The sequence below is a fragment of the Mercenaria mercenaria genome, chromosome 17 (assembly GCF_021730395.1).
Source record: "Mercenaria mercenaria strain notata chromosome 17, MADL_Memer_1, whole genome shotgun sequence".
NCBI classification, from domain to species: Eukaryota; Metazoa; Mollusca; class Bivalvia; order Venerida; family Veneridae; genus Mercenaria; species Mercenaria mercenaria.
The window spans coordinates 18,566,367-18,592,990 of record NC_069377.1 but is presented as its reverse complement, the minus strand read 5'-3'; the positions used below and the strand labels follow the sequence as shown (position 1 = coordinate 18,592,990).

General features: G+C 35.6%; 3 protein-coding genes across 3 annotated transcripts in view; 1 reads left to right on the top strand and 2 right to left on the bottom strand.

The window, feature by feature from the left end:
* The first annotated feature begins 2,589 nt into the window (after window positions 1-2,589).
* LOC123538232 (uncharacterized) lies at window positions 2,590-5,037 on the top strand. Its single transcript, XM_045322200.2, has one exon. The coding sequence runs from the start codon at window positions 2,590-2,592 to the stop codon at window positions 5,035-5,037; it is 2,448 nt and encodes an 815-aa protein (XP_045178135.2).
* A 2,547-nt stretch (window positions 5,038-7,584) lies between these two features.
* LOC128550155 (degenerin mec-4-like) lies at window positions 7,585-17,488 on the bottom strand. Its single transcript, XM_053528601.1, has 7 exons — window positions 17,411-17,488; window positions 13,423-13,513; window positions 12,155-12,318; window positions 11,862-11,951; window positions 9,693-9,819; window positions 9,349-9,424; window positions 7,585-8,415 (listed from the first exon to the last, which is right to left on the bottom strand). The coding sequence occupies exons 3-7, from the start codon at window positions 12,155-12,157 to the stop codon at window positions 8,367-8,369; spliced, it is 345 nt and encodes a 114-aa protein (XP_053384576.1). The 5' UTR covers window positions 12,158-12,318; window positions 13,423-13,513; window positions 17,411-17,488; the 3' UTR covers window positions 7,585-8,366.
* A 4,797-nt stretch (window positions 17,489-22,285) lies between these two features.
* LOC128549913 (uncharacterized) overlaps window positions 22,286-26,624 on the bottom strand; it is a 41,488-nt gene continuing 37,149 nt past the window's right edge. The window contains exon 3 of the mRNA XM_053527686.1: window positions 22,286-23,347. Coding sequence (XP_053383661.1) covers window positions 22,286-23,347 — 1,062 coding nt within the window. The remainder of the gene's footprint in view (window positions 23,348-26,624) is intronic.

The window sequence follows — 26,624 nt, the reverse complement described above, 5'->3', positions numbered from 1 at the left end:
CATATCCTTTGTCATGATTAGAATCGTTTCATATCTTATAAGTGTTTCTTGATTTGAAAGAAATTGACTTGTCCAAAGTTTTGTTTTTTTTGCAATGTGATTTCAGTTTTATGACCTGTTTTTTTTATCGGTGAACAAATTAAACTTTTCTGAGTGACCGTGTTTTGGAGGAGTATGTGGTCTTGTTGTAGAACTTGCCTTCAATTGTGAACATTTGAATCAATCCCTTCAGAAAAAAGGCTTGGCAAGATTTTGTTCTTCATTCAAGTTTGGAGAGGTTCACCTTTTTGCTTTAGACTTCCCATCTGCAATGGATAAACAGTGTCTGCATGGTACTTGATTATATAAACGTTTTATAATGGGATTGAAAAAATAGTCGTTCAATCATTGTTCACACACATGCTTCTCTTAATTCTAAAATAACTTAAAGACATTTATAACCCTGTAATCGTACCTTATTTCTCATGCATAAAACTACTTATTTATACCACAGTATTTACCCTAAGGGGTACCAAATGTTTAAAGACTCTATAGTTCTCACTCAGTTTTATTAACGTTTCGGCCATAAGGCCTTTATCAAAATGACAAATTCCGAGAATTACATGGCGTCTCATAATATAACAACATTTGAAATACAAAACCGGAACTGACGTAACGTTATTAAACGTCAACGTTAAATCCCGCTAAAAATCGATACACATTTATGATGCACAAAGACTGTCTTCTGGCCTATTGAAGTTATGATTAAAAAATGAAATAAAAGACAATGTGCAGAAACACCTCAAGCTAGTGAAGTCCCAATGCTATCATGGGAGATAAAATTATATCCTAAACAATGCGTTGGTTTGTTTGTTTTGGGTTTAACGCCGTTTTTCAACAGTATTTCAGTCATGTAACGGCGGGCAGTTAACCTAACCAGTGTTCCTGGATTCTGTACCAGTACAAACCTGTTCTCCGCAAGTAACTGCCAACTTCCCCACATGAACCAGAGGTGGAGGACTAATGATTTCAGACACAATGTCGTTTATCAAATAGTCACGGAGAACATACGCCCCGCCCGGGGATCGAACTCACGACCCCGCGATCTAGACCAACGCTCTTACCTACTGAGCTAAGCGGGCGGGCAACAATGCGTTGGTAGGACAATGAAAGTTTATATACCATAGATATATGACAAACAAAAAGCTAAAACAAACAAAGATACTCATAAAATTTTGCACTTAACCATTAGATCATTACTAAAATGAACAAAATTAATTTAAAAACGAATAGTTTATCATCAAACAAAATAGAAACTATAAAAAATAGGCAAAATTTACGTATAAAGGGAAGTAATTACAAAAAAAAAAAAAAAATCTATATAAGTAACGGAACCAGTAAAATATGACAAGTATGTATTCGAAACTCACACAAATGTGCGTTAAAGGCAGAAAAAAGGACATAATATATGAAAGAAATACATATTGAGAACATATTAATGGGTCGCAGGACAAACAACCAAAATTAATACAAAAACGCTTACTTAACCCCAAAATACCTCCGGATATTAAATGTTACTTAAGCATCAATTTGATTGAGTTTATTTATATTCTCTCCAAAGAACCCCAAGTTTCGCTTTCGTGTTAAGTCCATTTGGCGCCTCTGTCTGCAACTCGTGGATCTACTCAAGCTCCTTGATCTGTCGGTAGTATCTACTGTTTTCCTTCATGTGTTCTAACACCGACACCCCGACATCACCTATGCTATGACCAGGCGTATTGAAATGTTCTGCCACTGGTTTCGTACGTTTCAGCCATATGTCCGCTTCATGTTCTCGCAATCTCTCCTTCAGCGATCTTGACGTTTCACCAATATACACAATTTTATCACACTGGATACAGTTTATCCCATATACCAGGTTCCATGCCTGGCAGGTTTGAGTTCGCTCTATCCGTGCCGCAATAGCCTTGTCATTATTGTGCCTCCCTTTGTCTATCATTTCACATACCACGCACTTTCCGTTACATCTTGGTTTCAAATCGCCCGTTTGGTACTGCTTCATAACCTTGTTTGTCTTTCCATGTACCAAAAGGTCAGAAATATTCGTGTCCCTGCGGTAAGCCACAATTGGGGTGTCACTGAATATATGTTTCATTCGTTCTGATTTGTGTAAAGTGTTCATATGTTTACGTACAATATTATGTAAATTCGGGAGATGTCTGGAGTAAGTCACTACTACAGGTACCCTCTTCATTTTCTCTTTTTTGAGTTTCTGTGGTGTTAATAGTTCAGCCCTATCTATCTTGTCTACTCTATCCAGCTGATTTTCAATAAACTTTCCGCTGTAACCCCTCCTCCTTAGCTGGCCTCTTAGTTCCTGTCTGTGTTTGGCGTAGTCTGCTTCCGTCGAGCAAATCCTTTTCAATCTTACTCCTAATCCATACGGAATTGCCTTTTTTACGTTTTGAGGGTGATCTGATTTCCAGTTTAAATATAAGTGTTTGTCCGTCGGTTTCGAATATAAGACTGTTGTAATTTCATTATTTTTTTCAATTCTGACTGTCGTGTCCATTTGTTAAAGGTAGTCCGACTGGGTATGACTGGTATAGTATGACTAATCTTATGGGAGATAACTCTTCGGTAGATGAGACCTATGAGCTTAAGAAAGGAAGTATGGTAAACAATAAGGACATTATTGAACAACCTATGGTTGATGATGTTACTAGTGAAATAAAACCAGAAGATATGAAACATGAGGATTCACAACAACAAAAAAAGTTCGTAAAACCTGTTATAGATAAGTCCAAAATTAGAGCGTTAAAGAGAGAGAAAAAGGTTGTTACAAATCTGTCGTCAAGGATTCTAACGGAAGCAGAGCTGTCCCTCCTTTCAAAAGGCTTATCATTTGTACCAACCAGACATAGAGTAGATATGACAAAAATTCACAGTGACTTGGCTGAATGGGAAAGGAGAATGCGGTTAAAGGAATATTTCCATGACAAGGAAGACACGTATACTGTAGATCTCGATGAAGAACCGTGGTGTGAGAAGAAAAAAAGTGAATTTACACCAGAACCAGGAAGAGATAAGTATTTAGATGCTTACATAGAAGAAGTAAAAAATGCGATTGTCAATGGCATTCATGACAAATGCACATCGAACCTATCCAAGTCAGAAAGGAAAGCGATGAAAGCACTCCTAAATGACAACAATATAATTATAAGACCGGCGGACAAGGGGTCAGGTATTGTAATAGTGGATGCAGAAGATTATATAAAAAAATTAGAAAAGGAAGTAAAGGACAATGCTTCTTATATGAAAACTGATGGCGGAGCACAATATAGAGCGGAAAAAGAAGTAAAGAAGATTACCAACAAGATGTGTAGAGATGGTCTTATTTCCAAGAAGTTGAAAGATTATTTAATACAGAAACATCCAGTTACTGGCAAATTGAAGGGAAATCCCAAAATTCACAAGCGTGAGAATCCATACAGAACGATTGTTAGTGGAATTGGAACTGCAACAGAGCGCATGGCAGAAGTAGCGGAGAAGGAACTTAATGAATATGTTGAAAATAGTCCCAGCTACTTAAAAGATACCACAGATTTCTTAAACAAACTGAAACTGATTCCCCTACCTATCCCAGAAGGAGTGATTTTGTTTTGTTTTGACGTAGTCAAGTTGTACCCATCTATACCCAGACGAGAAGGTTTAACAGCTTGTGAAGAAGCTCTCCAATGCAGAACTAACCCAAATGTCACAACAGAAGCGGTTATGAAAATGATAAATACGGTACTTACGAACAATGTTTTTTCATTCAATAATAGCGAGTATGTCCAGAAGGAAGGAGTGGCGATAGGGTCAAAGCTAGGTCGTAATTTTGCTTGTTGCTACATGCGCAAATGGGACGAGAAGTTGATGGAGAATGAAAAAGTACCAATGTTTTACAAGCGTTACATTGATGACGGATTTGGACTGTGGCAACATGGACTAGAAGATCTGTTAAAATTCAGAGATTTTGCGAATCAGATACACCCGAACATAAAAGTGGAATTAAGGTGGCATACAACAAGAATAGAATTTCTGGACACGACAGTCAGAATTGAAAAAAATAATGAAATTACAACAGTCTTATATTCGAAACCGACGGACAAACACTTATATTTAAACTGGAAATCAGATCACCCTCAAAACGTAAAAAAGGCAATTCCGTATGGATTAGGAGTAAGATTGAAAAGGATTTGCTCGACGGAAGCAGACTACGCCAAACAAAGACAGGAACTAAGAGGCCAGCTAAGGAGGAAGGGTTACAGCGGAAAGTTTATTGAAAATCAGCTGGACAGAGTAGACAAGATAGATAGGGCTGAACTATTAACACCACAGAAACTCAAAAAAGAGAAAATGAAGAGGGTACCTGTAGTAGTGACTTACTCCAGACATCTCCCGAATTTACATAATATTGTACGTAAACATATGAACACTTTACACAAATCAGAACGAATGAAACATATATTCAGTGACACCCCAATTGTGGCTTACCGCAGGGACACGAATATTTCTGACCTTTTGGTACATGGAAAGACAAACAAGGTTATGAAGCAGTACCAAACGGGCGATTTGAAACCAAGATGTTACGGAAAGTGCGTGGTATGTGAAATGATAGACAAAGGGAGGCACAATAATGACAAGGCTATTGCGGCACGGATAGAGCGAACTCAAACCTGCCAGGCATGGAACCTGGTATATGGGATAAACTGTATCCAGTGTGATAAAATTGTGTATATTGGTGAAACGTCAAGATCGCTGAAGGAGAGATTGCGAGAACATGAAGCGGACATACGGCTGAAACGTACGAAACCAGTGGCAGAACATTTCAATACGCCTGGTCATAGCATAGGTGATGTCGGGGTGTCGGTGTTAGAACACATGAAAGAAAACAGTAGATACTACCGACAGATCAAGGAGCTTGATTGGATCCACGAGTTGCAGACAGAGGCGCCAAATGGACTTAACACGAAAGCGAAACTTGATCTAATGGTTAAGTGCAAAATTTTATGAGTATCTTTGTTTGTTTTAGCTTTTTGTTTGTCATATATCTATGGTATATAAACTTTCATTGTCCTACCAACGCATTGTTTAGGATATAATTTTATCTCCCATGATAGCATTGGGACTTCACTAGCTTGAGGTGTTTTTGCACATTGTCTTTTATTTCATTTTTTAATCATAACTTCAATAGGCCAGAAGACAGTCTTTGTGCATCATAAATGTGTATCGATTTTTAGCGGGATTTAACGTTGACGTTTAATAACGTTACGTCAGTTCCGGTTTTGTATTTCAAATGTTGTTATATTATGAGACGCCATGTAATTCTCGGAATTTGTCATTTTGGTAAAGGCCTTATGGCCGAAACGTTAATAAAACTGAGTGAGAACTATAGAGTCTTTAAACATTTGGTACCCCTTAGGGTAAATACTGTGGTATAAATAAGTAGTTTTATGCATGAGAAATAAGGTACGATTACAGGGTTATAAATGTCTTTAAGTTATTTTAGAATTAAGAGAAGCATGTGTGTGAACAATGATTGAACGACTATTTTTTCAATCCCATTATAAAACGTTTATATAATCAAGTACCATGCAGACACTGTTTATCCATTGCAGATGGGAAGTCTAAAGCAAAAAGGTGAACCTCTCCAAACTTGAATGAAGAACAAAATCTTGCCAAGCCTTTTTTCTGAAGGGATTGATTCAAATGTTCACAATTGAAGGCAAGTTCTACAACAAGACCACATACTCCTCCAAAACACGGTCACTCAGAAAAGTTTAATTTGTTCACCGATAAAAAAAACAGGTCATAAAACTGAAATCACATTGCAAAAAAAACAAAACTTTGGACAAGTCAATTTCTTTCAAATCAAGAAACACTTATAAGATATGAAACGATTCTAATCATGACAAAGGATATGGAGAGGTACTCAAAAATATTTGCGAAATGAAGGAATGTGACAATTGTATTAATTTTGACATGAAGACTCTGTTTATGTATAATAATACATTTCTCTGGAAAAAATGGCCATAGGAAATATTATGCGGTGGAGACTTTTATTTCGGAAATGCAATGAACTGTTGTCTTCTGCGTGTATTTTATTGTTTGTAGATTTGTTGGTTATATGAGAAATAAAACTGTTTAATTTGTTCAGATCTTAAACAAGGTAGACGTGTAAGTAGCCGAAATTGAACAGAAAACGCATAGATCTACTATAGCCACAGCTCCACCACTACTGCACCATCACTGTAGCGATAGCGCTACCACTTAAAAAAATTACTGGTAGATTTCTTTTAAGGGAGATTTCATTACTGCTAATGTTTTTGCCTATATTTAAACCATTTGCATGCTGATATGGTTCTTTTAGTGTGTCTATGCATCAAATTACAGCTCGAATACAGACAGATATCAAAATGTACAATAGTGCTAATCAGGAGAAAAGCTCTTGACACCACAATTTTTATAATATTTTAATGAAATTACAGTCATCCTGTAATAAAAAAAAGTTCTTACACGGCACTACATTCTCCGATTTCTGAAATAAGTTTTATCAAAAAAAAAAAAATAATAAGACAAAGTAAAAAAAATTTACAGTTTGAAACTGGGGATAGCTGCACCACGGAAAATTCGATAGCTCTTTTTGGTTGTTTCGCTAGGGTTTAGTAGGTTCAAATTTAATTTTATTTGTTTGTAGCAATGATTTTGGGAAGTATCAGTCAGTTTGATTTTATTTAGTTTTTCGCTGAATTCATATAAATCTTGAAAGCTTGTCGTACTCATCCGTACACTAAATAATGTATTCTAACACGATCCGATTCATTTTCCTAAAAAATAAAGAAGGCTGAAAACAGTGAATTATTATATATGGATTTAATGTTTTGTTAACTTTGATTGCTTCTGAAGTAAATGTTATTTGAAAGCGGGTATGCAATTAATATTCAGGAATATTATGGAACGCTCCGCGTAACTATTTGTTTGCACTGAACGCGCAATGCTGGAACATGCTGGACCGCTACATATTCGTCTCTAGTTTGGTTTATCGGAGAGAATTGTATCAATAGTGATTTAAAACAAGCAAAGATTCTCTGCTGAAATTAAAGTATTATGTCAGTACTAAACATACATTCAAGGAAACTGGATCTGTATTTCACACATGGTGAGTACTGCTTCGTGAAGTAAATGGTATCTGGATACCAGAAAGTTCGGACATCAGATTTCCGGCTACTACAATATGTACTACCCGATAATGTAGAGATTGATAATTGAACTTTGTATTCATCCTTTATGACATCATAGATACGTACTGCGGCCGCGAAGGATTCTTTTATCAATTTGATTAACTTTAAAACCCAATGAGGAGGCAGTTTAAAGTAAGTAAAGTTTTGGATTGCATGTTTCACGTTATGACAGGTTATAGACTGGTTACAAATTATCAACATTAGCACATAATACAATATATATTATAAACTGTTAAAAGCATGAAAAATAAGCATGATAGAAAAGTATTACCATGCAATACAAATCCTGCAATGACATTGACATTGCGAGTAGGTGGTCCCTTTACATACAAAATTAAAGAATTTATTTCACCAACTAAGGTCAGCACCTGTGAAAAGTTCTTATATACAGGAGTAAGTGTATGAAGTTTCATAGAAATGCAGTTAGTTGGGAAATGAGGAAATGTTGAAAGATAATTATTTCAAAGTTGTGGTTCACAGAAACCATTATTTTTATTAACATATAATGTAATGAGTGTTTTCTATTCACTGATGAAGTTTCATGGTCCTTAGTCACCTACATTATATATTTCAGAATGCAGATTATACAGTTTCCGTTGCCAAAACAACCAAAAATTTTGTCCAAGAAAAGAATGATATAACATGAATAATCTCTATATTGCCCCTATTCACAAAGTAAATGTCATGCATCTTTCTTATATACTTATGGAATATCAAAGAATTCTTCTTTTTTTTTTGGACCAACGGTAAACTTGATTCAAATCTAATATTACAAGAAATTTAGCAAGCATAATAACCCACTGCCAAAGTGTAGAAAATGTTTTAATGCAAATATTTTTCAGTTAGACAGGAATGGACAGATACAAAAACAAACTATCTATACAAGTTAAAAAAAAAAAAGAATAAAAAAAAAAAGAAACAAGTAACAAGATATAATACAAACGAAGCAACTGACTAGTCATATAAAATTAATGAAAATATAAATTCAATAAAGGAAATCTATTTGAAAATCACCGATGCTTTGATAAGTTATGGTCCCATGGCTTTTGATCTTTCGATCTAACCACATTTTAAAGAAGTATTAACTTGTCACTGACAAATTCATCCAAATGATGGCCCTTTATTGCACACCTTAGTTGACAGTGAATATCTGTAAACAATAAGTATATGACACATAAGCAAAAAAAAAGTCAAAGGTTAGAATCAAGATGAGTTTATAAAATATTTAGAAATATTCTGACCAGTTGTACATGTGGTCACAAATGGGAAACTCTATGCTTCAAAGTTAAGGTAACCATAACAATTATATAAATATACAACTGTAAAAGGTATCTGCAAAAATGTGCGCATTATGAAATTACAACACTGTACCTATCAACAAAGAAAATAAGACAAAAGATTAACAATAAGTTAACAGCGGCACTTCCTACGCTCATTTAAACATATATATGCTTATTGATTCCTTATTTAATTTGTTAATACGTTTTTTCAAGGAATTTTATGCAGGCAAAGTGTAATTTTCCATATTTTTATTTTTTAATATTCTCTTCGAAGTTTACTGAAAGGTTATTGTAAAATGCACAAACGCTCCATTGTCCGCAAATCACGCGTTGCAGTATGGTATATCTGCGGTGTGTTCTATTTATAGAAAATTAGATAGGTAAGTAGGTCATGCTAAGGTCAGAAATAGAAAACTTGACTTACAAAGTACCCTCCCTTATCAATAAATCGGATCAACATTTTAACGAAATTGTAAATTTAAAAAATATTTTCTGCTCTACAAATAAGGAGAGGAGACATAACATTGTTTTATATCACATAATAAATTGCATTACATACATTTCTTATGTTTTCTTTTGCCATTTTTTTTGTTTATTCACTCGTGCAATATCGAGGGGCCTTTTACAAACTATTCACTGTGTTCAGTTTATCATTCCGAAACTATTCATTACCATCTTTACAGGGTCCAAAATAAAAGTGTATCCCATATATTCGACACCGCCTCCTGGCGGCGTCGAACAAACTTAAATTAGCTATACTTCACGCACTTACTATAAAACAAGAACTGAAAAAAGATTATTACTTGCATGGTCCTTTACAGTCACAGCTATATTCCCCACTATCAAACTGTACATCTACCTGCAGCAAACATTTTTCCACTGCAAAAATAAAGCAATGCACATTAACAATTAGAAGAGCCTTGAACAGAAGTCTATTTATTCAGAAAAGTAAAGCTACGAAGTTAGATAGATATTGTTTTCTATAATAATATCATATTAAACACGGTAGGTATGCACAAATGTTTGTATGACGTGTCATTTGGGTCAAAAGTCTTAAATCGCTCAAGCCATATGATTATATGCAAGTATGCAAGCGGTATGGGGAAAATTACTGCGGTCAACATAAAACTCGTTGCAAACAATATACCTCCTTCAGCTGACGTGTTGCAGACAGGTAAAGCCGTGGAGTTGAGGTGAATTTCATCAGGCGATTCAGCGGGGATACAATCGCAGTCTTGGATTGCTTTCAGAATTCGACAGAACTCATAACATGCCTTAAATAAGCAATATTTTTTTTATATTTTTTAATACAAGACGTTAATTCAATACGTTTAGAAAAAAAGTCAGCGTCCGTTTTGAATTGATATCTTAAGGTTTAATCTTAATCTATAGATTATAGGATGTACTGTAATTAGGTTTTGTTGCAGTAAAAAATCTCAATCAAACCATGTTTTAACATAAAGAATCAAAATATTATAAAATAAAAGCAGTGAATAAAAGATACTTGCAAACTAAAAAAAACAACAAAATAAACGGAAAATCAGCGCGCAAACAGAGATTCATAGAGCCGAATTTAAAGGAATAACATAACTTTGAAATGCCTCATATCAGGAAAAGATATGGCAAAAATTATGGAGGCAGTCAGTTGGTGACTATATTATTTAGGTATGGAACATGAATTCAATAATTAGATGGTATTCATTATCCTGTATAAAATTAAGAAACTTCCAGTGACTGCAGCAAACAACAGGATCTATTGTAAATGTCTATTTTAAACTTACATTTTCTAAAGGAATATTGCTGAATAAAAATATACTGTAAAACTCAGCTGAAATGAGACACCAAATTTAAGTAGTGGTGTATGACCTAAGTTTTACAAATTCTGTAATCCTATTAAGTCATTATGAAAATGCTATTATGTCATTATGAAAATGTTGTCTTACCAAGCATATATATCTGTCATGTGAAAAAATGCAATGAAAATAAATAAGAAAATAGCTTCACAGAGCAAAAAAAGCCATGAGGACTATTTGAATCCGCCATTATGCGACTACAATTTTTCGCGCCATTTTCCTCTTTAGTGCCTGTATACCTTAAAATCAAATAAACATTTGGAAAGAGTTTCTGGATACTGTGAAAAATACTATTATCCTATCATTGCCGATATCTGTTTGCCGTGTAAAAATTTATACAGTGTTGCATTTTCTATTACTGCTCATGAACAGACTCAATCAAACCGAGTCTGCAATTTTCACTCTTTGCCTTGTTTTCGGTGCTTCCGAGGGATCTACTTTTCAGATTTTATTTACTTCCTTACAGCGGGTGTTAAGTGCTGTGTGGCGGCCGTAAAAAGTCGCCCCGACTTCGTCTCAGTGTTGTTATATTTTCTGGTCCTTCGGGATCATTGATTTCAACTCATTTAGATTTGAAGATTGAATACTGCTTAAGCCGGTGCTAGGGGGCGTGGGCAGTGTTGCATTTTCCATTACTGCTCATGAACAGACTCAATCAAACCGAGTCTGCAATTTTCACTGTTTGCCTTGTTTTCGGTGCTTCCGAGGGATCTACTTTTCAGATTTTATTTACACGGTCAATACAACTGACGTACTACTTTTTCAAGTAATTGTCCAACAGGCAGTGTAGACTAGGTCAAGAGTTCGAACTAATTAATCCTTTTGTGAGAACAGCCACGGTAACGAATGAAAAACATATTTTGATTATATAATATTATACCTATTGAGGTATACTTGGATAGGGCAAAATATTTTTTTCATGGTACAGTGACGGTTTCTTTTAAGGTCTGAGAGTTTTGTATTGTAAAAATATATATATCCAGTTTTAAGCAGTCGTTTATTGTAATTCTTAGACCAAAAACCCATTCGTGGTGGAAGGAATTTCATTTACGTCACATGGCTTTATTTTATTCGTGTCAAAACCACTGCTTGTTTTGTATACGAGTACTCTGTTAGCACCTACTATTTATAGAGTACTCTGTTAGCACCTATTATTTATAGAGTACTCTGTTAGCACCTACTATTTATAATACACAGAAGGCAACGTATGATGTAAGGAATAATGTTTTCTTGTAAGGAATTGTGTGTAACTGAATGAAGGAAGGGTGAAGGAATTTACAAATGAGTAAAAACTGTATGGATTATTTTTGTCTCGTCCAAGCCTCGGGTGGATATACTTTTCATCAACTTGGCGGATAAACTTAAGTTAAGAAAGACAGTAACCTAATATTATCTATGTAATATGTATCTCCATCTTTCCTGGCGTTTTTTATTTACTTTTTACTGAAACATAACTAACATACCGCTATACTGTATTTCTTTTTATATCTTTCAGCAAACACCTTTCCATCTATGCAGTCTCCATGCGGCTCTCCAAGCCTTGAAATTCGAACCTAATGTGTAAATTAGATCTTCAAATATTTGTATTGTCTAACTTTGACTTAAAATATTCAAGCTATACAACTCAGACTCATCTAACGCGGGAAAAATTGCAATTGCAGACTTTTACTGTTAAAGTCAACTGAAATAAGTTATTAGTATTTGTAAAAATCTTAACTTGAAAAAAGACAGAAAAAAAACTTTTAAGTGAACATACCATTCGCAAGCCGACATTTGTCTCAGTTCCTGGGCTTAGCGTAATACCTTCGTGTGAAGGTAAGGGATAAGTTCCAGGCTCGTGAAATACTATACGAATTCCATAACCAGTCGAAAAGTTATCAACATATTCGTCGATTTCAACATTTAATGTCAATTTGATTGCTAAAATAAAGAAAATTACGCTGTAAAAGTGAAACTATACATCAAAATATTGTTTAACACGAAAGTTTATGCTAGCGTTTAAAACTGCATTAAGCGTTTAAATCTGCATTAAGCTAGGCTGTTTCAGATCTAATGGAGTCTGCTATTATCTTGCCGGGTTGCGTTTTGTGCTTGCAGTGGATCTTCTTATACAATCTACACGTACTAGGACTCGGTTTGATATATGTTCTGGTCAGTTTACTCAACGTTTCTGTATAATATCGTTTCGCTTTTAAAAGCCGACGCTTTTTAGGGTGTTGCATTTTATAACCTCACAATCACTATTATTTTGTTTCTTCGCGTTCTGTGCCTCTAAAGAATCTTCTTATGAATTTAAAACAGATAATGTTCTGTTTTTGTAGCATAAAAGTCGCAATCTAAACCATAGAATGTTTTCAGTTACCAACGCCAAATGCACTGCCTCCAACATTGTTGGTACACGCTTCTTTCTTTGTTTACTCCCCTTTTACTCCGCGTTGTTTCAGTTTTTATAGATAACCGTGAATGTTTAAGAATCGCGTGTAACTTGTGCAATTATTTGTTTTTAGGAATCATATTTATGAATTTGGTAAGTATCAATATATGTTTTTGTCTAATTTTTCGAAGAATTTATGTAAACAGCTTGAAAGCTTGAGAGATAAAAAAATCGTTTAAAAATCTTCAGTATGTGCTTTGGGTAATGTTGTTGATTTATGGGCCCTGGTTAGGGATATTTATGGATATTTAAAACAATCGTTTCCAAGAACAACAGAATGGTAATCTAAAATATACAGGAATCGTAAAATCATCACATATGAAAACAATACATTTAGTCATCGTGTAATGCATTTTATGCAATGCTTAGCGGACAATACACGTTTGTTTTGTGTATTAACGTCTACAGATGCACTTGGGATATGTTTGTGACCTCGACCTTCGGTGTCGGTCACAAACAATCCTGCGGGCTTCTGCAGACGTTAATACATGAAAAACGTGTATTATCCCTACACAGGCCCCGGGCCAGAGATTCCGCGAAACTGAACTGAGGTTAACTTAGTTGTCTTATGAACAAATAATATATCCTACCGTGTGTAGGTCCGCTGCGCCAGGCAACATATTTTGGTGACTGTATCGTATAGCAGTTCCCATATTCTACGACATAAACTCCTGAAAATGGCTAATGGAAAATTGCACCATTATTGCGTGATATAATATACTTTGTTTGAATAGATTTTATTATTTTGATCAAATGAGTTACTTACATTTTTTTTACTGTTTTATGCAGTTTTTAGCTATGCACTGTTACCACTACACAATAACGTATGCGCTGTTGCTCCTACACAATAGCGTATACGCTGTTATTCCTACACAATAACGTATGCGCTGTTGCTCCTACACAATAGCGTATACGCTGTTATTCCTACACAATAACGTATGCGCTGTTGCTCCTACACAATAGCGTATACGCTGTTATTCCTACACAATAGCGTATACGCTGTTATTCCTACACAATAGCGTATGCGCTGTTGCTCCTACACAATAGCGTATACGCTGTTATTCCTACACAATAGCGTATACGCTGTTATTCCTACACAATAACGTATACGCTGTTATTCCTACACAATAACGTATGCGCTGGTACTCTTTATTCTGTTCCATTACATACGAATTATTTCAGGGCCAAACGGTTGAAAACAACATTTTAAAAACATAATTATGATAAGAAGTCATACTGACTCGTAACTCGTACACACATGATCAACTAACCTAATTTAATGATTCTGTTCTGAAGTTTGCCATTCGGCTACCTACTCGTGTAAGCGATACCGTCCTCGTGTGATTTATATATACAATGGAGGTGTACTGGATATTCACACCTAAAACAGGTATTTTTTCCGTGTTTTACTAAAGATTTGAAAAGTTTACATGGCATTCCCTGTTCGATAGTATTGAATGTGTAAGATCATACCTTTAACTATATCTTAGATATTATTATTAGAGCTCGTCTGATACTTAAACTTTATTAAAATATCATCTTATCTGTCTGTTGTGAATATATGTGTAGATAATGGTGATTATGAATCTAAGGGGAGTAAGTTAAAGTATGAACAAACCAATCTGTGTATATTGTATGCACTTGTAAATAAGTCGCGTAATGAGCACTGCCTTAATGGAGGGTGCACCTATTAACAGAGGCGTATATTACCCCTATACGATATAAGACAAATTGATAAAGCCGGAGCCTCTCCCTATACGCATAGATGCACAGATCAGGAGAGGGGGTCCGAATTTCCTTTCGGGAAGAAAGCACAGGTGCACGGTTCGTCCACAAGTTTTGTCGTGTTTAGAAAGAGACTGAAAAAGAAGAAGAAGAAGAACTTCAAGAAGACGAGAGGATAGAATGTGTAGGAGTAGATGGTGGGTGTTAGGGATGGTTTAATATTGGTGAAATACTGCCAACGCGGTCCACTCTCACTTCTTTACATCTTAAAAGTTAACATTCTAACATATAGATCTACTAAAGGTCGGGTCTCATATGATGTACTCCATCATCTGGTTCTTATAAATTACCAAGCTCCTCACGGCGGTTACCTTCCATTGCGTTCATTTAGTGTACCGTAAGGGGAAGTAATCGTTGTGGGGAGTTTTATTATAAATGTTCATCGACATAACGAGGACGGTGTGTGTTCGGGTTTAACATCTTTTTCAACAATTTTTCAGTCATATAAACGACGGTGTTTACTTGTAGCAGTGAGCACAATGCTCAAACTTTATAGTGCTGCCTCACTGGAATATCACGCCCTACACACGTGAAATGATACCCCACCCAATCACAATTATACTGACACCGGGCTGACCAGTCCTAGCACAACTCTCTTAGCGCCAAGCGGGGAAGCTACTAGTACCATTTTTTACGTCTTTGGTGTATTTATATGCAAACGGGTAGGTATCTTTGTCTATTTTCATCCATCGCCAGAGGTATCATCATAAACAACGACATAATGCATATAATTGAAATTTAATCAACAAAAATAAATTGCGGTATATGATCCATACGTTTTGTAGTTGAGTATAAATAGATCTACCGAAGGCGAGTGGCAAATTCATTTATCTGAACTTTGAACAAAGAAACATACGTGTCAAAACGTCAAAATACACGAATTTCAATACATTTCTTCAAATTTTAGTCATATCAATATTATTAATAACTGATATTTTCACCAGTATGAATTATTGCATTGCCTCGGACGAATCTTTTTACAAAATGTTCAACATCCTTAAATATGTGTCATACGTTGGCATTGTATTTATTTACCCTAGGCAGCCTACAAGTAAATCACACGAGGACGGTATCGCTCACACGAGTAGGTAGCCGAATACCCAGTGTGTTTGCGAGCTGTTAGATTATATAATCTGGTTTCTTTTAGAAGTATTTAAAAAATTCTGATAAAAAAGAATGAATATCTAGATGCTATACGTTCCATTGGCTATGCAACACTTTTTTTAACCATGAGGGTAACAGCATATGACCCGAATGACGTATTACGCTGAAAATGACGTACTGTAAAACGCAAATTATTTGCGTTGTAAGATCGGAATAATAAATATGTTTCAATAATTTTATCAATTAATAAAATATGAGTAGTCGTTTTGGATGCGAACCGAAGTTCGGATGCGAAATCACTCGTGCTTCGCACATGAGCAGTAGTTCGGATGCAAATAATTACTCGTGTGAACTCCTGCCATTATTTCATTAACTGATAAAATATAGGAACTGATCAATTATTAAACAATATAATTTTTCACTGTTACTCCTAACAATAATGTATGAACTGTTACTCCTAAACAATAACTTATGTGATGTTACCCTTACACAGTTACGTTATATGAGCGGATATCCCTACGTAATAACATTGTATGTACGGTTACGCCTATACAAAAATGTTTGCGCTGTAACTCTTACATACTAATAACGTATCCCTGCTGCCAGATAGAGTTATTATCCCCCGCCGATGAAATCGGGAGTGGGTATTGAAATGGCGTTGTCCGTCCGTGCGTGCGTCCGTCCGCAGCCATTTCTCAGTAACTAGCTGGTAGAATTTCATAAAACTTGAAATAAACATGAACCAACATACTACTTCTTTCATTCTTTTCCATGAACATTTATTATAAACATGTGAAGTTGTGTACACCTGGTCACCACCTTGCCTTGGTCACCCCCTCCCCCCCGAAAAAAAATTTCATTCCTTTTCTAATTTTTTTTTCAAACTTCCATGAATATTTATCAACATGCAAAGTTGTACCGTTCCCCTACCTCACTCCAACCCAGTCATGCCCACCCCACCACCCCTCCATTTTTTTTTATTTTTAATTTTCCATCAATGTTTATAATCAACATGTGAAGCTTTGTACCCTCACCCGGTCACCCCGCTGCCCCCCACCCCCTCCCCTCCCCCGCCAAAAAAAAAAACAACAAAAAATCCCCATTCATTTTCAGTAACATCCTTAACTTTTTGCTGGATTTTTTTTTGTCACTCCTCACCACAAACCCTTTCGGCGGGGGATACAAATTCATCGAATTTGCTTGTTAGTACATGTTTCTTCGGTGAATTATCGAAACATTAGAGAGAAACATATCAGGTATTTTCATAGTGAAAAATGTCAAATATATATTTTCACCGGTAAGAAACTATAGAATGGTTCAGTCAAAACATGAATCAGAAAGAAAATTTGTTTGTTTTCCATGTAAGATAAAAGTAACACCATATGTTACATTTCCGCTCGTGGCTATGTCACTCGTGAAAAGTATTGCATCTGTTGTTCACTGGTGAAAGATATTTCAATCTTACAAATAAACCGTAAGTTAATTTGATGTTACTCTCTGAAGTTAAATTATACAAATATGTCAAACTAGTGATCATTATTATGATGGATAAAATCTTCCAAGAATCACACCATTCCATTCCCCCACCTCCCCGAACCAAGTAAATAGTCATTATAGTATAAGTTGATGGTAAGCCGTTTGTTTCTGGTAATAAAGCCACCAATTGGTATAACATGAAGAAATACTCACGATACATTTTGTACTCTGCCAGCAAATGTAGCTGACTGTATCATATCTTCCTTCTGATGGCCAATTTCTTGTCTCAGTTGCCTGATAGTAAAGATAGGAATTTTTAACGTGTTTCTACGAAAATTACAATAGTAGAAATCATCAAACAGTTTCGAGAACGATTACTTAAAGTTATAATACCGGCCAGCGAAGATTACGTAGCGATTTTTGTTGGAAGGTCATTTTTCTACAGCAAAGCATAAAACATCCGTTCACGAAGACACTGACTGTATAAATTTACCTGTAAATTGACAGATTCCACCGATGGAGGCGGATATAAAAAATGTTACTTTCGGTTTCAGTGACACAACCGCCATCATTCGGATACGTCCGTGACTACGCTAAAGGAAGTGGGCTAATCGTACGGTCCCGTATGAATAGTGAAATAAACCGCAGGTGGTTATTCGTACGACAGTTTTGTATTACATTTACTGAAGTCATTCAACTGATATGTTTTCAACCGATTTATTTACTTTTCTTTAATTTTCAGTCGCACATAAACAGGAAATGATTTCGAATATAGAAAAAAGCTAATTTTATGTCTACATACAATATTGTTGTCATCGTATGACACATATGCAGTAAGTGTGAAAAATAAAAATGTCATCTATAGAAGTTCACATCATCGTTTGAGTATCATGTAATATGCTTACTTTTTCATTCATATTTCGGTTGATAAGACTATAACTAATTATTGACAATAATAAGTCTTCTCTCTCTCTCTCTCTGTCTCTCTGTCTCTCTCTGTCTGTCTCTCTCTCTCTCTCTCACTGAAAGACGCTGCTAAATATCTGAGCGTAAAACTAAGTAAATAAATGTACACAATGTATCTCATTTGGTCAGAATATGTTGATAACATCACATCAAAAGCAAAGAATTCACTTAGATTCTTCAGAAGGGGAATAAACAAAAAACAAGAACAAAAAAAAAAAACTCCTTACAACACAATGTCCACCCACACCTTAAACACCTAAAACACTACTCCTCTATAAAAATGAGACTAACATTTACATGTCTTCACTTGGTATCAGCAGTGTTCCACAAGACTGGAAGACGGCTATCATTGTCCCTGTATACATAAAGGGCCCACGAAGCAAAGCCAGCAATCACATACCTACATGTATTCTCTTACTTGCAATTGCTTAATTCCAACTGATAGGGCATGCTTTAGTATCCAATATTATTAATCATCTAGATAATAAAATTTGCTTAATTCCTTCCAACATAGCTTCCGCTCAAAACACAGTTGTGAATCTCATTTTTTATTAAATTTTAGTCAAGAATTTTTTATTACCTTGAAGCTAGTAAATAGACAGACCTAACAGTAATGGACTTTATCAAATCGTTTGTCAAAGTCGATCACAATCGTCTGGTCTATTATTATTATTATTATACCAGATTTATATAGCGCCCTTTTCATTATCAATTTCACGTTCAAATGCGCTTTACATAGTTCAAATGCAGCCACACAGGACGAATAATTCATCTTCAATTAGTACAGACACAGAGCGATATGACCACAGGGACAGAGTGAGACAAAGCCCCCCCCCCCCCCCCCCCCCCCCTGACAGAGAGATCAGAAATCAGATACCTTTAAATACAGTACGAACACAAAAGGTCTTCAATCAGATATGCCACATTTGGTATCAAGGGTACCGCAAGGGTATGTCCTTAGGCCTTGCCTTTTCTTAACATGTCCGTCACCTGCCAGGCTCACTAAAAACACCGTAAGACTCGTTGTTGATGATACAGTAGTTTATCTCACTATAAATATCATGCATGATTGTGAGACTCTCTAGCAGTACCTCCATAAATTAGAGCTGTGGAAAAAGACCCGGTCAAAGGAGTTGAATTCCGATAATGCGAAGTGATTAGGGTATATAAAAAGAAATAAAAAAAACATTGCTTTTCGCTATAAGCTACATATCCATGAATTTAAAACTATAAAAATGCTTAATATTTAGGCGAACCAGCAGTGTTAGATCACAAAAAAAAGACAAACAAGACCCTAAAATACATGAAAAGAAATGATCAAACAAATGATAAATATACAAATTTAAGAAACTCCGTATAAAACATGTCCAACCATAATTGGAATATTGCTCAATTGTTTGGCATTCAACAATCTCTAACACATGGAATTGAAAGATTAAGAAAGGCTGCCGCCAGATATGTTCAAATCAAGTATGTCTGTAGATGAAGCATCACAGAAATGTTAACTGTACTGGCAAATGTTAAAACAAAGAGAAATTTCACATCCTTGCATCCCTGATTCTTTTATATAAAATCCGTCATTCGTCCATTGTTTTTTTTTAGATCAGTACCGGCTAGACTCTCAGGACCTTCACTTTTATATTCCCTTCTCTCGCACCCATTATCAAGAGAACTCATTTTCCCCCCAAGAACCATTAGACTCTGAAACAACCTACCGCATCATGTTAAATCTAGTGCTACTCTTAAAGAGTTCAGGAGTGTTGTATATTGAATGAATTATATGTGAATATATTTAGAATGTTATAATGCGCATGCTCAGTATCATATAGCCGGTAGTCAGTAAAATTTAGAACTATCAACACGTGTTTGTGTTCTCTTTCTAGCACACAATCTGTGGCTATATTAGATCTATAACATAATAAACACCAAATACAACAAGGAATGGCCTAGATTGTTCAAACCTGAAATATCTGTTTTATCACCTTTTAACCTGTAACTTGTAATATAATAGTGCTGATTTTAATATTGCACACTAATTTGTGTTTTCAATGAAGGCTGGATCTAGGTGCTAGGAGGCGTGGGCAGTGTTGCATTTTCCATTACTGCTCATGAACAGACTCAATCAAACCGAGTCTGCAATTTTCACTGTTTGTATTGTTCTCGGTTCTTCCGAGGGATCTACTTTTCAGATTATATTAATCATCGGTGTCGACCAGACAGTCACCTCCCAGTCACAGTCAGTCATTGACAATGGGGACTATCTAGTTCTGGCTAACATAACTTAACTGACACTGTTTTCACATTCATTTAGTTATGGCGAAACCCCATTTTTTAACTAACTAGTATCAAACCGCAACATCTCGCACAGTCTCTCGTGAGAAACTCATGATGTCATGCAACAGTTCAGAGCACGTGGTTATTCTTGAAAATCAGTATCAAAATTTTACCTATTTATATTAATAATAATAATAATAATAAATAACGATTCTCTACAGCCTATTGGTTTTCAAAATGAAGAGTACCCTGACCAGGCGACAACTGAATGACGGACAAAATATTGCAGACAGGGATACCAATTTGAAACTTGTGTTCAAATTATGTTACATGGATTATTTATGCCAGATCAAAAGGAAAATTGAATAGAAATATTGTATAGTAAAAGGTGAGTCCATTGCATTTGATAAAATTATAGCACGACAGACTTCTGGAACGAAGGTGTTAGGCGTCAGTACGGGATTCATTTTAGCTCAGAGATCCGTAACAGCATATTATATAAAAATCTTTGAGCTGAACTTTTAGCTAGGGACTACTGTGCAGATGTAGACAAATTGATTGTGAAACGTACGGGACCGTAATACGAGCCACGCTAAATGATTGTTCGTACGGGACCGTACAAAGAGCCACGCTAATCTATTTTAAGAAACAAAACAACAACATGTCTAGCACATTCGTATCGCATTTTCTGGTAAACTGCCTTTCCTTTTATTTAACAACAGGCTAAATTTTATAGCATTAATGCATTTTTTTGTAGAAATGGCATCGAAAAGCAAAATATTTGTAAATTTCTGCATTTATCCGCCGTTTTACACAAAATCCTATCACGGCCGACCAGCCATTGTTGTTTTCGACGTATTTAAATTTTTGTCACGTGACACTGTCTTCGTTGGTTTACGGAATTCGGCGAAGCCTTGACGAGTGAATTAGTGTAAAGCTGGTCATTAAATATTTCATGGTTTATATCCATTCGTATCTCAACAATATTTGGCCATCCAAGTCTAACTAACGGGCGAATTTGTTCATTAGACTGTCTTCTACAAATCTACAAAGTTATTTGCTTTATTTTAACGGTGATTTTTACCGGTATTATAACTTTAAGAACAATCGTCTTATATTTTATTCTTAATTCTAACACGATCCGATTCATTTTCCTATTAAACAAAGAAGGAAGAAAGCAATGAATTATCATACAACAAATCACTGTTCTGACGTCACATTTATTACGTCACGGCGTCAAGCGGCATAGCGGCGCGCTGGAAAAGAAACCGATTGAAAACGGGCAAATATTTAATGCATGTCATCAAGGATGTACTTTAAAATCCTTTATAACGTGTTAGAATCGAAATAATATATCTCATTTAGTGATTTGCTCTTGAATAAATCACTGCTTGTCGTTCAGATGCGTTTGGCACGGTGTTTGAAATCTACATATGAATTAGGCACGTCGTATACTCGGTCTTTGGAATCTACGCAAAAATTAAGCACGTTGTGTACTCGCTCGGTTTACGGAATCTAGGAAAAAATAAAGCGCCCTGTGTACGCGGTCTTTTGAACCTAGACATAAATTAAGCACACGTATACTCTGTTTATGGAATCTAGGCACAAATTAGGCATCCTGTGTACTCGGTCTTTGGGATGAAATCCTAATCATATTGCATTGCAGTTACAATTACTTTGTTTTGTTATAGCTGTGAATATACAGGATTTTCAATCAAATTCTCAGCGTACGTTCCCTTTTGCAAGGCTCTTATTTAAAACTAATTATTATTATAAAATGTATAGAGTGAAAAAGGGGGAAGTTAAGCAAGGATTATAATAAATGTAAAGCACATCTTGAATTTCTACTTACAAACTTTCGTTCTTTATAACCTGTCTAAAGTTTTCAACCCGCTCATCCCACTTGTCTTTAGCCGCACTGAGCTGATCATAATAGTAACCATAGCTGTAGCCATAACCATTGCTGTAGCCATAACCATAGCTGTAATCATACCAGCCAGACCAACTCCCACCGTAATCATAATAGTCCGAATAGCTCCCAGAGTATGAACCTGAGTAACTCCCAGAGTATGAACCTGAGTAACTCCCAGAGTATGAACCTGAGTAACCCCCGGAGTATGACTTCAAGTAAAAGTTATTGCTACTACTTGTCAAATCAGTCGAATGTGTTTCAAATGAAGAGTATAGATTAGTCATGCTTAGTTGTGAATCGAAAATCGGGTATGGTGTACTCGGTTCTATGGCTATATCAGTTTCTGTGGACATGTAAATCAGTGACGCAGTTTGTTCTATATTTGACATCTCATTGGTGATGGTGTATAGTTCTGACGATGAGGTGTCTAACTGGTTTGATGAGGTACCAGCTTCTCTTTTACGTCTATCAATGCGATCAAATGTAGGTTTTAGCTTTTGCATTGAATCAGGTGGTGAATCAAATATGATTTGATTGAAGCGAACGTGAGTACCAGCATCAGCAGGATCACGAAATGTAACGGGAATTTCATTATCTATTTTTGTTGGAGTTGGTCTGATTGTTTGCAGCATCTTATACAGGTAATCGTTTTTATTATCTGTTAACTGATGATGATCGTTTCCTGAGTAAAATGTAGGCTGCTCTTCAGTCCTTGTTTTAGAATATACTTGTTGGTTATGACTATCTAAATTAGGGCGATGTTGTTTGGGATCACCTGTGCTCACTCTTTCGTTTTCCACATAGATACCTTTTTGTGAGTCATCGGTGTTTTTTCTATCTGGTAGAAACTTTTTATCTTGATATTTTATTTGGTTGAAGCCTTCTTCCTCAGACGTTGCTGATCGTTCTAAATTGCCGACAGGTATTTCCTCTAACGTATCATTGGACATCGGTTTTTGTTCTGTTTTGGCTGCATCTCGACGTCGTCTTTTCATAATCTGGAAAAGAATGTTCACGGTGTCAATCCATAACGGATACCTCGTAGCGCAATTTGCCGTGCCCAGTACTTCGAAGCGTAGGCATCGGAGCCTCGCAACTAAAAACAAGCGAGTTGTCAAGAACCACAGACGTAGAAAGTAAAAGTTTGCCGGGTTTTTTTTACAATAAATATTCGGGAGTGTGCCTTCAAGAAACTTGCTATATATATTTCTTATGAATACATGGCTAAAAATGAAACTTTAACCATTCAATTTCATAAAATAGTGAAAACACTTCACAGGTGTAAGCTGGAGTGGCCGTGAACACGCAGAGTTTTCCACAATATTTCTATACATATCACGTTTTCATCAAGGACATTAGTGCTGACGCCTTCTTCCCGGCTTAATTTGTAATAATAAACGAGCTACAGCAATACGCAAATTGAATCCAAACGAAATGGCAATGGCATATTATATTAAAAATTGTGGAGGTTTCGGTCAATGTTATTATTATCAGGGGGGCCTCCGTGGCCGAGTGGTTAAGGTCGCTGACTTCAAATCACTTGCCCCTCATCGATGTGGGTTCGAGCCTCACTCGGGGCGTTGAATTCTTCATGTGAGGAAGCCATCCAGCTGGCTTACGGAAGGTCGGTGGTTCTACCCAGGTGCCCGCTCGTGATGAAATAATGCACGGAGGGGCACCTGGGGTCTTCCTCCACCATTAAAGCTGGAAAGTCGCCATATGACCTATCATGTGTCGGTGCGACGTTAAATCCAACAAATAATATTATTATCATTTTTGGTTCCTTTTGATACATGCTCTAAAGCTTTTGCTCCAAACATTTACAGTTTGAAGACAAACTGCGAGTTTCTCCTCTGTCGTAATATTATGCATTTTACAAAGTTGGATGACGTCAGAAAAGTTGCATATATAAGAAGTGCATAATGACGAACACTTTGTTTTATTTTGTTTCCAGACCCGGACCCAGAAATATTAAATGGGGAGGAGGGAAGAGGGCACCACTTTAAATACAAAGCCGTCACCAGCGAGGTGCATAGCAGAGAGTGGGTAGAAACAGGGAGGGAGGTCCGTATTTTGGGGAAAACCGGGGTCTCTCCCTGAAAGTTATTTATATATAGGTATGAATTTTCTAAATTTTGATGATTGCAGCGGGTCAGTATTTATGACGTCATCTCGTTTATCATTAGCATATAAGACCCTTAAGTCTTAAATGTATTTACAGCGTAATGGCTTAAAATAATCGTAATCGGTTATATGGTAGGAATTGAATACTCTTCAAAAATGAGGCACACTATTACGGGTCGTCAATTTTCCTAGCCATCGTATTATTTATCTATTTTTAGATTTCCGAAGATTATTTAAGTTTTTCTATGTTCTATTTTAGGCTATTTGCGACTCATGATAAAAGCCATACTGCTCATATGTTTCTCAATCTTACTGTGCTAAGTATATGTATAAAATATTTATAGGAATTTATTCCCTTGGCATTAAATTCACCGTAATATTCTTACACTACCTTCTCAAGTTAATCAAGATGATTCATCACAACAGTACCCTATGCTCGCCTTACTTTGATATGGAAAAACTAGAACATTATTAAAAAATTTGATTGGATTGCGTTCTCGGAACCTGACTTTTTGTTAGAAATTAATCTTTCGTCTTTTAGATTCCCAAGTGAGAATTAAGTGCCGTTTTTCTCACTAAGGCGAAAAAAAATTGTTTGTTTCCGGTATCCTGACTTACCCTAAATTTTTAGCCCAACCCTTTAGCCTTGGAGAATAATTTTTTCAACTTTTTAACAAAAAGTTGCAAAACTTCACTTTTTATGCTTTAGATATGGTCAAGTGATGTAAGAAATGAACTTACTGATGCTCTAAAGGCATAACCCCCTTATCTGTATTCATTTTTTGACATAAAAATAATTTCGGAAAAGAAAAAAATCCGACTTACCTACCCTAATTTTTTTTAGCATGTTACCGGAAACAAAGAATTTTTAGGCTTAATTATCTATAGTCTGTAATATCCTTACACTACCTTGATGATTCATCACAACAGTACCCTATGCTCACCTTACTTTGATATGGAAAAAACCATAATATCTAAGATTTTGCAAACATCTTTCCCGCACAGTGTTCATCTAGTGTTTTGTGGTAGCCAGCCTTTCTGTACTTTCAGTACGTTGATTTGACTTGCTTTCAACACAAGGCCCGGTGCATTAGAGTATACATGGTGTCATTAGATGAGATATGACAATTTAAAGTTAGATAATTTATATAAATTTCTACCGTTCAGATTTTTTAATGTCATATATATATATATTTACATTTACATTCAGTCATAATTATGACACCATGTAAGTTTTCTTTTTTTTTGTTATTTGCTTAACTTAATCTATTATTTCAATATAGATCTAAACTTTCTTTTTCAGTCTTACTTTATTTTTTGGTTTATGCAACCACAGAGTGGACTTCCGTTTTCCTACATTAACTCTAAAATAAAACAATGTTAATGACCTATATCGTTCGAGGACGTATATTTCAGTATAATTATGTTAGAATTTGGACACACCTACATAGCGTTTGTATAATACATGAATTCATACATGAAAACAGCTAGTTAGAATGGACATCTTTTTTTTTCTTGATTTGGTATTTTAAAAATGGTTTAGAAACAAAAACTCATAGACTAATGTTCATAATATGACAAAACTTCAATTTCTAAAAGAACGTTTTTTAGCCAAAATATCGAGGTCAGTGTTTGAAAGATATAACGTTACTTTACGCTAAAAGTCTGTAGATTAAACTGCCAGTGTGTCATAGTTTCTCTTTCAATTTTCTAAAGTTATACACCATTAAGCTTGCGATATGAGCTTTTTAACGATTTATAGTTCAAACATCGTTTTTCTCCAATGATAAAAAAAATAAACCAGGGTGCACGTAGATTCTACTTTGTCTTGTTTTATTTATACATGTAGTTGCTTAAATTGTACTAATAGATCATTACGAGTAAAACCTGCATATTATATTTCCATTGAATAAGAACTAGTGGTCTACTATGTATTTATGATAGCTATATATATATTTTCTTCTATCATGTGCATTGAAATGATTGTTAAACCTGACCAGGACCTTTTACATAGAAATTATGTAGAGAGATAAGCGGTCGGAATACTCGTAAATAATCAACAAAAGTAGTGCGGATTTAATCTGCTTCAGTGAAAACTGTCATTAGGTAGCAGGGTACACTTTCGAATTTTGGCCCCCATCAATATTTGTT

Bases quoted from the DNA above. Each gene is read 5' to 3' on its own strand.
- LOC123538232 (XM_045322200.2), top strand. From the start codon at position 2,590: ATGACTAATCTTATGGGAGATAACTCTTCGGTAGATGAGACCTATGAG.
- LOC128550155 (XM_053528601.1), bottom strand. The intron at 9,820-11,861 runs GTATGTTAGTTA...TGCTTATTTAAG, and splicing joins AAAAGAAATACAGTATAGCG to GCATGTTATGAGTTCTGTCG. The intron at 8,416-9,348 runs GTAATAATCTTT...TATTGTTTACAG, and splicing joins GACTGTAAAGGACCATGCAA to ATATTCACTGTCAACTAAGG.